The sequence below is a fragment of the Rhinolophus sinicus genome, chromosome 15 (genome assembly GCF_057876585.1).
Source record: "Rhinolophus sinicus isolate RSI-liver-muscle chromosome 15, RSI-T2T, whole genome shotgun sequence".
NCBI classification, from domain to species: Eukaryota; Metazoa; Chordata; class Mammalia; order Chiroptera; family Rhinolophidae; genus Rhinolophus; species Rhinolophus sinicus.
Genome location: NC_142515.1, coordinates 115,359,970 through 115,372,827, shown reverse-complemented (window position 1 = coordinate 115,372,827; position 12,858 = coordinate 115,359,970). Strand labels below are relative to the sequence as shown.

Here is a 12,858-nt window from a genome sequence, read left to right as displayed (position 1 = left end):
ACTTAAATTAACTCAGCTAACTCTTCTGAAATGCATCTGTTCTTCAAATGAAAGCTGAATTTTAAATGTTGATGAATAGTGGTTATCGCTGGGGGTAGAAGTTAGGGCAAGGCATTTTCCATTTTACTTTAAACATTCCTACATAACTTTAATTATTGATATTAAGCATGGACTACTTTTGTCATTAAAAGCCAATATAGATTTTTAAAAAATAAACAGAGTTAATATCTGTAATTTCTATGGTTCCCGCTTCGTGGAGTATACTTGAGTCATATTTAAGGCACTTGCATTTATTTTTCTTTTGTATGTATTTCCTCACCTATCAACAAATATTGGAGTAGCCATCGGCGTACAGTGCTTCTATGATCAAGTAGCCTAGCCAACCCAAACTCTACTTCTAGATTATGAAATTTCTCTCTTCCAATAAATGTCAGAAAGCAGTTCACTATAATTTGATTTCCCTCTTTCTTAAGGTCAGATTAAAACCCAGTAAGTTATTATCTGAAATTTGCTCTTCCCTAGAAGAGAGAAATCATAATGCACATTTTAGGACTATTTCCTAAAGCACAGGGTGCCCCACACTTTGTTTCCTCCCAAATACAGCTGTGTTTCATGCTCTAGAGAGGATAGTTGGGTTAACAAGTAGGGCCAAACAAGCACAGATTAGAAAACAACTCATAATTCTAGGCCATTATACAAAGGCGGTTGTTCTCCATATGGAGCTTATCATGCAGACCCCAGAAAAAGTCACTGCACGTGACTCTATTCTATTACCTTCTGCTTAGTCTAAAGTCAAAATCAATCTCTGAAAAAAATATTATTGGTGACACCAATTTTCATGAAATCACAGAGCCATGTGCTCCATCAGTACCTAAGGGGTCCTCCTGTCGTGGAGGGTCTCTGAGCGCAAGTGCCCCTGCTACTGGCATGTCCCTCAGGTCGTGGGACCCCCGTAAAGATCCCAGAGACCTCAGAGACGCAATGGGCCTCAACAGAGCAGCACCTGGTCCATCTCGTCCTTGACGGCGCTGACACTGGAGACCTCGAGCTACTTTCTTCCTCACCATGACTCAGTTTCCCCTTGGGTGGAAGGAGCCTGTCCCTGTCTGCCTCACAGGCAAAAGATACCAGCGAAAATACTTTGTGAACAAGGAAGCATAATATAAATAGAAAGTGTGGTTAATGTCCTACTATCCGTTTTACAAGATGGTATTATATAAGCAGAGAAGGGTTAAGTGACCTGCCCAAGGTCACAAAGCTGGTGAGCAACACTGATGACCATGGTGAGAAAGGGTGACAGGGAAAACGAGAGTCCGTGTATCTGCCTAGTGCAGAGTCTTCCCTGAGCCTCTGGTTTCTCACCTGCAGGAGTTGGAGTCAATTACTCAGATCCATGAGTTATTTTTAGGATTTGAAGAGTCTAACAAATTATCGTCGATAAGCTGCCCCGGCTTAACATCACATATCTTTATTTTTGACTGAAATGGCATCAGCCCAGTGTGGGAGGTCTGGTTAGTTCAGGAGTCCTCAACGCTTACTGTCCATTAGACTCACCCAGGGAGTTTTTAAGAATGCCCATGCCCAGGCTCCATTCTGGGCCAATTAAATTTAAATCTCTGGGGGTGTTTGCATTTTTCAAATCTCCCTGGTGATTCTAATACGCAGCCAGGGTTGAGCACTGCTAAGTTGGCTGATGGTGCTCAGAAACTGATAGGGAGAAATAGTCGTCTTTGATTAATTACACAGCGCGGTTAAAGCCATCCTACCAAGATCCTTAGTTGAAGTGAATTCATCTCATGTATCGATGTGGCGGGCATTTATTGTGCATACACTATGTGCTAGACATGAGTCTAAATTTAAATATCTACATGTATGAACTCCTTACTTCCCACAGAACCTGCAATGCTCCCCCATTTTACAGATGAGAAAACAGGCAGCAAACTGCGGTAACTTGCCAGGTCAGGGCTGAAATGTGGTACAGCCAGGATGGAACTCATGCATCTGGTACCAGGATGTGATTCCCCACACTATGTTGCTTCTTGGTGTTGCCACAGAACGTGGTTTACAATGCCTTAGCCTCGGTGATGAATTAAAAGACCACAGAATGTTGGGGAAGGTAGCCCAGTTTCTAACACAAATGTCCGCAGAGTCCGGGAGGTAAGATACACAAGGGTGGAGGGCAGGTGTACGTGCAGATGGAGACATGGCAGCAGAGTGGTAGGAACGGTGGCAGACTGACGAGCACATGCCCGGGGAAGGGAGACAGCCGCCACCGACGACAGCAGATTGCTGCCATGTGGGGAGGTGGGCCCAGTGCTGCTGGCTCTTCCAAGTTTTGCAAAGAAGCTAAAAATTCAGATTTTTATGTGAAACCGCCCATTTCCAAATGTTGTTTCAAGTTGTTAAACATACTGTGTAGGGCAAAATACATCAGTAGGCCATTAGCTTGGGTCCACTTAGATGATCTGTCTCACATACAAAAACACAAACACACACACCTCTCAATCCTTCATTTAAAATTCATTTACTGTGTCCCCTTAGATTGGTTCCCTGCAATCAGAAACAGCAGGCCCTGCCTTTTTTTTTTTTTCATGCAAAATTTCAAGTATTACCTGTATTACACATGGGAAAACCAATATAAATTTCCCCTGGGTGATTTTAATCGGTGGACTGACTGCTGAATAAATGAATAAATAAACATTTATTAAACACCGATTCTCTCATTTGAATCTCACTATAAATGAGAACATGGATTTTACTATTCTCACGTTACAGTAAAACCCAGTCATAATTCACATGATTATTATACAATTTGAATACAATTCAGGTCAAATCATATACACAGAGGAACATCTTCCTATAGTAAAAGTCTAACGTAATATCATTGGCCTATGTAACAAATATTACTCAAGCCCTATTGTAACAGCCTTATAAAAGAATTTGACCATATTAGTACTCATCACTTTAATGAAATACAAAAAATTGAAAAAAAATTAAAAACACAGTAATCACCAAAAAGTTCTGGGTCAGAAATGCCATTAGTATAATCACAATGAAAGCAAATGGAAACCTATTTCATATACTTAATAATAGCTAATTCTCCGTGTGCTCTTTCAATGCAGCAAGCACTACTAATTAGGCATGTGTGTGTGTGTGTGTGTAATATTGTTATTTATATAAGTATTCAATTAATCCTTACAAAAACTTTATGATATGGGGACTATCATCACTATCAAAAGACGAGGAAAACGGAGGACAGGGAAGTTAAATAACTTGCTCAAGGTCACACAGCTAGTTAGTGGCAGAGCTGGGATCTGAACAACCTGACTCCAGAGTCTGTACACTTGACCACTATGCTATGAACTCAAAAAGCATGTGCGTCTCTGATTTTACCTAAGTCAGGCCATATACAGTTGACATAGTGAAAAGAGGGCAAAGTCACATTATAATTTTCTCCCTCTTATTACAAAATAACAACGAAAGCTTTTAAAAATACACCACTAGACAACTTAGGACACCAGCACACTATAACTTTAGAAAAATCTGTCGCCTTCCACAAGTACAGTAGTTTGTTTCAAAAGCTCAGATAAGCAGAGCGCTGCTGGTCACGTAAAAGACTATTTCCCCCCCTGACCTTCTCTGGTCTCCTTTGAAAGCCAACTTCTTCAGTGCACTCCAAACAGTTCACCATGAGCTCGAATCTCTCTCTCAGCCCTTGTCTTTTTTCCTTCACACCACGCTTCTAATGGGTTCTAACCACTTTCTGGACCCATGCAGAAATTAAAAGAAAGGGAGAAAGAGAAATAGACATTATTTCAAGGTCAGCCTTTTCAGGACCAAGCCTCAGAAAAGGTCCACGTGTTTCTTCCTTGCTGGTAGATAAAACTTGGCTGAATTTGGACTGTCTTAAAAACAGAAGCAGACTACCTAAGCCTTAGTCATTTAAGAACTCTAGAAAGAGAACTTTAGTGGTGGAGCTTGTTTTTTAATAAGAAGGGAATGGGTGGCTGGAAACAATATCCTTTTTAGGCACACAGAATCTGCTGCATTTAATATAACCCTAGGTCTGTCTGTGAAAAGCAGAGTTGCTAAAGGCCATATGCTGATCTCACACCGTGGGCGTGTATCACTGTACATTTTATAAAATTAGCTACAGTGCAGCCTCAGGGTGTGTGTGTGTGTGTGTGTGTGTGTGTGTGTGTGTACACCCAGTGAAGCTGACTTTTATAAAATAAACAGCAATATGCACCCAAGCAGCTAAAGACCAGTAGCAATCCAAACCTGATTTTAATTTATGAAACTACCTATAACTATAACAATTCTATTCCAAGGTAGGTCCTTGGGGAACCACAAGACTCATCTAAGAGGCCCCTACCTCAGCACCTAGTCACACACTATCCTCTAAGGTCATAAAAATATAATTTACAGACAGAAGACAGAAATACAAAACTTGCTCCTCAACAGAAGCGGAGAAAGCAGCTAGAAACTTTTCAGCCCATCAAATATTCTTTCTAGTCTAAGGTCTGTGTGTGCTTTGCACATTGGTTTCTTAGGAAATATGACAAAGGGCATTTCAGCTACCACGAACTAGAAAGTATTTTGTACACTTGGCCCTAGATGGTATGAATTACTGAGCTACACCTAGCAAACCAGGAAACAGAAAAGAATACATCAGCAACAGGACCCAACATCTTCATTTACAAGCTATAGCTCTAAAATGTGATTCAACAGTACCTTAACTAAGCCAGAATAGTAATGAAATCTGATGAAAGAAAACCCACATGTCTTACCATAACGAGGCCTGGTCTGGATTTCTTTTCGATAAGAGAAAACTGAAAATCTATTCTTTCACCACAGAGCCCGTGGTCTTGTAAAAACCTTAAGCTAGAAAGCATTTAATGCCCCCAAAAGTCCTATTTTGTAGGTCATACTCTCATTAGCTCATTCTGCGATCAGTCTGATTAAATTATAGAAAATTACTAATCCATCATTCAGAATGGAGATCAGCTCCAGCCTATCCTGTTTGTTTTTCTGTCCTATCCTAATACTCCAGGAACTATTTTAAAAGGAAGAATGGAGGAGGGACAGGGCAACAGGCAAGGAAGCCTGAGGGATACACTGTATTAAACTACTCTCAGGAATAAACTGCCCTTTAGCTTTCACAGACAGCACTACTGACCAGACACTGAAACAGGAAGCTTTTCACACTGGCAACTTGGGCTCCACCATCATTTCTTTCATACCTTGTCATTTTTGAGTCCAAAAATACCACTTTGCATATAAATGATCAGAGTCAGTGACACTGGATGAGTTTTTCCCTTTGATGAAACTAAACTCATCCAGACACGATCTGAACCCAAACTACTGGGATTACGAAACAGTTTAGCAACCTAGCCGGGCACCCTACATTTCTAATCCAATCTTTCCTACAAGGACATCTTGATGTTAATAGGACTCCTTGTATTTTAAACCAACTTTTGACCCCACAAGAAGCCTGCCTGGTTACTCCACCAATACAACACTGTCCCTTGCGTGTTTCCCCAGCCTTTGTCTATCTAATTTTATAAGCCTCGGGAGACAGAGATTTTCCACACCTCTCTTGGAACTCTCCGAACAGAGGCCATTCAAAGACTCTAAAACTTCAAATGCACAATGAGCTCTAACCCTGGCTGAAAGCTGTCCAGTTTATACTTCTCCAGCATGATTTATTAACACTTTGTGCAGGAGGCTTGTCAACTCACACCAGCTGTGTCATCCCCAGGGCAAAATGGCAGCACGTAGATAAATTAAAAATCAATTTTTTTATTAGAAACTATTTTGAAGCATTAGAAGGAATGTGATTTTGAGCTATCTTTCTTATTTTAACAGGAAAGCTCAGTGGACCCTACTTACCGTATTAAGAATATATGGATTTCTTTTAGGAGAACAAATAGCCATTATTGCCCAGTATCAGCCTCTCCTGCTACGTGTACCTCAGAATCATTAGCTGTGGGTGACAGGAGCAGTGAAATATTTTACTAGTTCAGACTCTAAATTTTTTCCCTGTGGCTCCTGTCACAGTCAGGAGGTATTGCCTCATCACTGGAAAAAGAAACTAATAAAAATAAGTGGAGGAAAGAGTTAAGTCTCCTCCCCTTTCTCTTTCAACAGACACATAAAGACTCTTCAAAATATAAAACTAAGGGATTCTGTTGCTTGTCAGTCATTTTACTTCCCAATTTTACTAGACAGCAAGAGAGAATTTTTTTAAGTTCTGTTCATGAAGATCACAATAACCTGTTCTGGTCTTGACCTACAACTGAGTAAACAATGAAAAGACTAGAATAACAAAACAACTGTTTTCTTAACTTTTCCTTTGTGCTCCCCCTTGGGAACAGGCAGATTTCGAGTGATAAATAAAAGAGGATCTAAACTCATACACGTTTCTAGGTAAGCTGAAGCTAATGAGGAAATCTTAAAAGTGCTGATGGCACCACTGGAAAAAGGACTCACAGATGCAACAAACACAGGAGAAAGCCCTTTTCTTACCCTTCCCCTCCTCAAATCCTCGATGTAATAATGTTCAAGGGCTGAGCCCCAGGTCTGGCCAACAGTCACAGACAGTATCAGTTTCCCCCTCTTCCTCTTTCTTAGGCTGACATTTTTAAGCGATGCAGTTTGGGATTCTGCTAAAGATAAGCACATGGTATAACTCCAAGGACCTCTAGGACATTTTTTGTTTGTTTTGAACATGGTATTGGACCTTGTTAATGGAAAGAACTTTTGTAAAAGCCATCAACAGCAGCAGCAATCATACTTAAATCCCAAAATGATAATGATTGCTCTAGGCCAAGAAATAAAGGCTTTAAGTAATAATTTTTAAAGCCACTTCTCAAAAATAATTTAGGTTTAACAACCTTTGTTGGAGTTCCCCTCCAAAAGCTACTATAGAACTTCTTTTTGATTTGTAGCCAATAAGATCACCATTCAACTCTACAGGAGAGGCCTTTTTTCCCCCCCTGTACATGCACCACACACACACACACACACACACACACACACACTTCAGAGGCCCAGGAGGAAATGACTGCGTAGAATTTTAAGTCAGAAATCTAATGCTTAGGTTAGTAGTGTCAGGTTAAAGGCTTGCCCATCCCCAAAGCTAATTCAGTTCTGAACAGTCCCATGGGTGTCTAGTTGAACAGAAGGAGCTAGGAAACCTTAGCAGGCCGAAGCCCAGCCTGGGGAATTGCTGGGACTCTGTGCCAGGGGCCGAGGCTCACCCCAGACTTGATATCAGATAATACCAAGTGCTAGTCTGGATTTCCAGGACTAATCTACTCAAGGGTGGAACTTCCAGGTTCCCTGGTGTCTGTGCTGCAGAGTGGGAGGCCTGTGGTCTGCGCACATCCACACTGTACCTGACTAGTATTATATTTAATAGCAGAAAACGAGATTCAACACATAGAAAGAGCCTATTAGTAGCAATTATTTATGGGAGGTGCACAGACAATGTGGGGGGGCGGGGAGACGACGACAGGACACCGAAGACTAAGTGGAAAGCATCCCAAATTTTCTATAGATTCAGTTTTCACAAGTTTCTTTCTTTCTTTTTTTTTTTTTTTTGGTATTCTAATGTGAGCTTCTTAAATGTGTGTTTATAGGTTCTCTAGAGTCTTAAAACCTTATATCGATAGTGGCTGTTAACCATCTTTGTGTTTCCTCAGAAGGGCTCTTGGGTTTCAAAAGCAATTTTCCCCACCTCATTCCCCCTCCGACCTTCCCTACCCCCCAAATTACACACACCACTCCTTTTAGAGTCAAATTTTAAATCTGCCCCTAGATAATTTCTTAAAACCCTAGGACGACTTCTATCAGGGCAATTTTAATCCCCAGACTAGCTATATTTTTTAACTTTAACACAAAACTGTTCTCTAGGGAAACAAAATTCTTTCCCCCACACAGAAGCAAACAAATAACAAAGAATTTAGCATTAAAACTAGGACTTAGGACTACAATTATATTCTACATTAAATACCAATTACCACTAATTTTACCAAAGTCAATATTTGTTACATCTCCATACCACTGCAAGTTTCTTCAAGACTCACTCACCACTTAGCAAGCCTTGGGTTTCTGCATCTGAATTGCAAAATACACAATCTGCCCAGAAATTGCTTAGTCCCAATGCAAATTGCTTATAAAACATTTGTAAACCATGCTTAGAACAGGCAGCACACATCCACAAAAATCCATTCAATGCAAAGGTAAGTGGCAAAGCTTCTGAAATTAGGCTTCCCTTTAAAAACTGGAGGGACATTTACAGTGTTTCCAAAGGTAATTGCTTCTTACTTCAGTAAAAGTGGCTTTATGCGACTAGAAGAGAGAGCTGATTTTTTTTAAGTGACTGCATAACAGCATTCAATTAGAGAACAGGGTGGGAGAACACACTCTCAAAATATAACTTAATCACCAGGCACCAGCGCGCAGGAGAGGTCCACCAAGTACGCGAGCTAAAATGGAGCCTGAATTTCCTCTCAGACAGAGAGGGTAGTCGCACGAGGTCAGGGTCAAGGTCACCAGCAGGGCAGGCTGCAGCTGCCCGACAGCGCTACACACAACCGGAGGGGAGGCAGTCCATCTCCATCAAAGCCGAAACAGATAAAACCCTTCTCCTCTCCTACCCTGCCTCTAACCCCGCCAACGTTTTTTTTGTGTGTTTTTTTTTTAAGCAGAGGGAGACGAGAAGAAAGGAAAATGACCAAATAACCTCACCGCCTGCTTTTCGCACACAAGCTTATGGGCTCCCAAAGTTGCCATCTAAGGGCAAGTTCGCAGAGAACACTGAAGCCCATTTTGTCCGAGTAGGGCAAGCCTCCCCCCGACCCCGCCAGGATTCCTGCCTTCTCTCCCTCCCCCCACACGCCCCCGAAAAGAGCTGGGAACTGTGGCTGGCCGGCCATGTGCACGCACACACTCTGCCACCAACTGCTGCGAGTTTTCTGTGAATCGCAGCGCGGAGCCTCCCAACTCGCTCTCCCCGACTCCACCGCCTCTCTTTACCCACACAAAATTTCCCTACACACGCAGCCGCCTGCGAGTGATTTTATGTGCATATATATTACATATGTGATATTATCCTCGGAACCTCTAGCGGGCAGGCGAAGAAAGGACTGCACAGGGGCATTTTTTTTTTTTTTTTTAAGGAAGGGAAAAAAAGCACAACCCTAGCCCTGTGCGTCGACTCCTGCGTACCGGGAAGGGGAAAAGAAAGAGGAATGTTTGCGGAGAGGGCTCCCTGCAAGTGCCCTTGCTCGCCACTTTGGCCGCGGCCCGGGTGACACGGAGCAGCGAGGGCGCCCAGCCCGAGCCACACGCGCCCCCTGCCCGGCCCCCGGGCAGGCACCGCCACAGATATTTCGCGAGGGGGAGATCGATCGCGCTGCCTGTCTGCAGCGGAAACGCACACGCTCACATACAACCCGAGCCCGAGACACCATAACCTTAACCCTTCCCCCACCCTCCGTGAACTTCAGGTGACCGACCACGTCGGCCTGACACCCCGGCGGGCGGGCGCTCCGGTTCCGCTCCCGCCCCCAGCCCGGGTTTTGCAGGATCGGGCTCCGAGCAGCGCCAAACCGCCCCAAGAAGGGAGCAATGCGGGGGGAGTGAAGAGAAATTGACCCTCCGTCTCCCCCGACCCCTCCCTCCGGCGCCTCCAGCGTCCCCTCCTCCCCGTCACCCCGCCCCACGCCTTCTCCCCTGCCCCCTCCTCCCTGCATTCAAGGAGCCGGGCGGCCCCGGGGGATATTTTTAGTCGCTTCTTTCTCCTTCACTTTTAGCTTTAGCAGCATCTCAGAACACTCAAAGCGGAGAAAGATTGGGGGTGGGGGGGTAGAGCTGGAGAGGGAGTGGGGGAAAAGTTAGGAGTCTCGCAAAGAAAAGCCGGAGGGAGGGCGGAGAGGGACCGGGGGCGCGGGTGGAGGAGGGGTAGGGGACCGGGCCGTGCCGGCGGGTATGTGTCTCCAGTTGGTGTGTGTGGCTGCAGCCGGGGACGGCTGTGATGCACTTTAGTCCTGGACTCTGCTCAGGCTCGCCAGGGAGGGGGGTCTGAGCGCCCGAGTCTCGCCTGGCTCCGTGTGCTCCGACTGACCCCGCATTTTATTGCGGCCAGGAGCCCTGCTCCTCCCTCCCCTCAGCTCTGCAGGGACCTCGCGCGCCGCGAGCCGCCCTGCCTCCTGCCTCCGCCTCGGCGCAGCTCCCGCACCCCACATCCGCCCGCCGCTGCCCGGCCTCGCCCCCCGCCCGGCTGCCCCGCGCCCCGGCGCGCCCCCTCGCCTCGGGAGCAGCCGCCCCGCGGCGCGTGTGTACCCGTGTTTGTGTGCGGTGCCCCACACCCTCCCCAGCCGCTCCCGCCTCGCCCGCCCCCGACTCCCCTCCTCCGCCGCCGCCTCCACCTCCGCCTCCTCCTGCTCCTGCCGCCGCCGCCGCGGCCGCCGGCGGCTCCGGGGCCGACCAACCCCGGCGCAACCTTTAGCCGGAGACGGACCTCTCCCTGGATCCTGTACCCGGCAGGCGGCCGCGCTCCCTCGCCCCGACACCCCCAAACGCCATGTCAAGGCCCCCAGTCCTCCGCGCGCCCCGACCCCCGCACCCTCAGGCACTGGGATCCGCAAGGATTTTTTTTTTTTTTAAGATTCCAACCTCTCCCACCTCCCCCCACACCCCCGATTTAAAAAAAAAAAAAAACGCTGGCATCCACACTACTCCCCTCTTCCCTCCTCTTGCCCCCTCCCCCCAGCAACCCGGAGTGAGGAGGGGGAGGGGGAAGGAAAGGGGGGGAAAGCCCGATCTCAAGGAAAAAAAAAGAGGGGGGGTGAGAGAAAGAAAGAAAAAGAGAGAGAGAATAGAAAGGGCACGGGGCTGATCATCACCAACATGGCTGCCTCAGCATAGACCTAAACGAGGAGTAACCCGGGCTGTGTCTTTGTCAGTTTCACCTCTGTAACCCTAAACTAATGCAGAAAACAACGGAGGAGGCTGCGGAGGGGAAAGAGGAGAGGGAGGGCGAGAAAATGGCACGAGAGGAGGTGGAGAAGGGATGACTTACGTGAGGGAAGGCGCTTGGGCTGCTCCTGCTTCCTCCTGGGCATTTTCCCCCTTTTCTCACATTCTCCTCCTTGGTTAATGTGAGATCAAATAAACCCCCGTGGGGGCAGAGAGGCAGACACTGGTAGGAGCGGGGAGGTAGTTGGGGGGCGGGCGGGCAGGGGGAAACCCCTTCTCTCCGGTGTGTGCAATGGGTTGAAGCTTGTTTCCTGGAGCCAGAAGAGAGGGGTTTTCTTCTTTTCTTTCTTTTTTCCTTTTTTTTTTTTTAAATTTTGGTCGTGCACCTGGCTTGTCCCCCGAGCGTAATATTCTTCAATGGAAACGGATCTAATAGGTGTGAGTGTGTGTGTGTCCTATGCTCGCGTGTGTGATGGGAGGTATAAATAAATGAGTGCCGGTGCGGCGGTGTCTATGGCCGCGCTCTGTGTCTCCGAGCCCCTAACACTAATGTCGGGATCAAAGGGCAGCGGCGGCGGCAGCACAGCTCACAGCTCGCTCTCTCGCTCTCGCTCTCTCGCTCTCTCTCCTCTCGCGCTCTCTCTCTTTCTCTCTCTCTCTCTCGCTCTCTCGCTCTCTCTCTCACACACAGAGGCACAGACTGAGGGAAAGAGCGAGAGCTAGACACACACACACACACACACACACACACACACACACACACACACGCAGAGCTAAGAGGAAGGTGCCCTAAGGCTCCCAGGGCGGACTCAGCCTGGGATTTGCAGCCTCTAGGTCTGGAAAGAATGGGGGGCGCATGAGCGGGGGTGGGATGGAGTTCTTCAAATTTATCCCGCTATTCGCCAAATCTGGGGGGGGGGGGGGTAAAGTTTTTCCCACTGTTTAAACAACGATTAGTTCGTTATTCTCACTGACTTTTAAAAAGGAAATAGATTTTTCTCATAACTTTTCTTTTGTTTATTAAACTACATTTTCTTCTGTATAAAATTCTTCAGGCTTTTGTCCCTAAAAGAATGACTCTTACCCCATCACCTTAAGTGTGTGGAGATTACAGTCTCCCACCCACTCTCCAAAAACATTCCAATAAAAAATATTTTTTTAATAAAAAGATAACATATGGTGAAATCAATAAGGAGGCTGATATAATAAGTGCCCAGTTTGGGAGTGTCCAGTGGAGTTAAAACTGAAAAATGCTGCCTAAATGAAAATTACAGCTCCTTGACAAAGGGGGGGAAATAAGATTAGGTCACCCCTGATGGTTGATTTAACTGCTACTTGATACTCCTACAGTGCACACAAGGATCTTGACTTCTGAAATTTACTTTTTTCCCAGCTATAATGCAGGTATATGAAGCTTACATTGAAGCAATTACAGTTTGCATTATAAGCCCAATATGGCAGTTTTCATTAACTTATATACATACTTTCCTTACTTTAGAAATCACACATCTTTCTTCAAAGAGAGACATAAAGGGGGGAAATAGAAAAGGATGGGTCTCACTCTAGCACAAAAGGTACTTGGTGAAAGAGGACTGTTCTCTTTGTGACTTGGAGTCATTTGGATAAAAGTTCACTCAGAGGTTGTTAATGATTTAAACTCCAAAACCTGCTACTGTAATTGAAGTGAAAATGGTCTGAAGAAGAGTTGTTTCATAAAACTCTCTTTGTAAGAGGAAACTTTGAGCTTAAGCAGAATACATTATATGTCATGAGTCAGCTGTAGCTAAAAAATAAAAAGGTGCATTATTTAACTACATCTTCCCGTTTTAGCTTTTTAAAAACTGACTCATCATCTTATTATGTTAAATATTT

At 45.5% G+C, this 12,858-nt stretch overlaps 1 protein-coding gene across 9 annotated transcripts in view; it reads right to left on the bottom strand.

The window, feature by feature from the left end:
• Positions 1-11,763, bottom strand: part of ZNF827 (zinc finger protein 827) — a 153,105-nt gene extending 141,342 nt beyond the window's left edge. For 8 of the 9 annotated variants that reach the window (XM_074338471.2, XM_088792581.1, XM_088792579.1 and 5 more), the window contains exon 1: positions 11,090-11,763. In XM_074338471.2, the coding sequence (XP_074194572.2) occupies positions 11,090-11,132 (43 nt within the window). In that variant the 5' untranslated portion in view covers positions 11,133-11,763. The remainder of the gene's footprint in view (positions 1-11,089) is intronic. The other variant, XM_074338464.2, reaches the window with a different exon arrangement.
• Between the last annotated feature and the right edge of the window lie 1,095 nt (positions 11,764-12,858).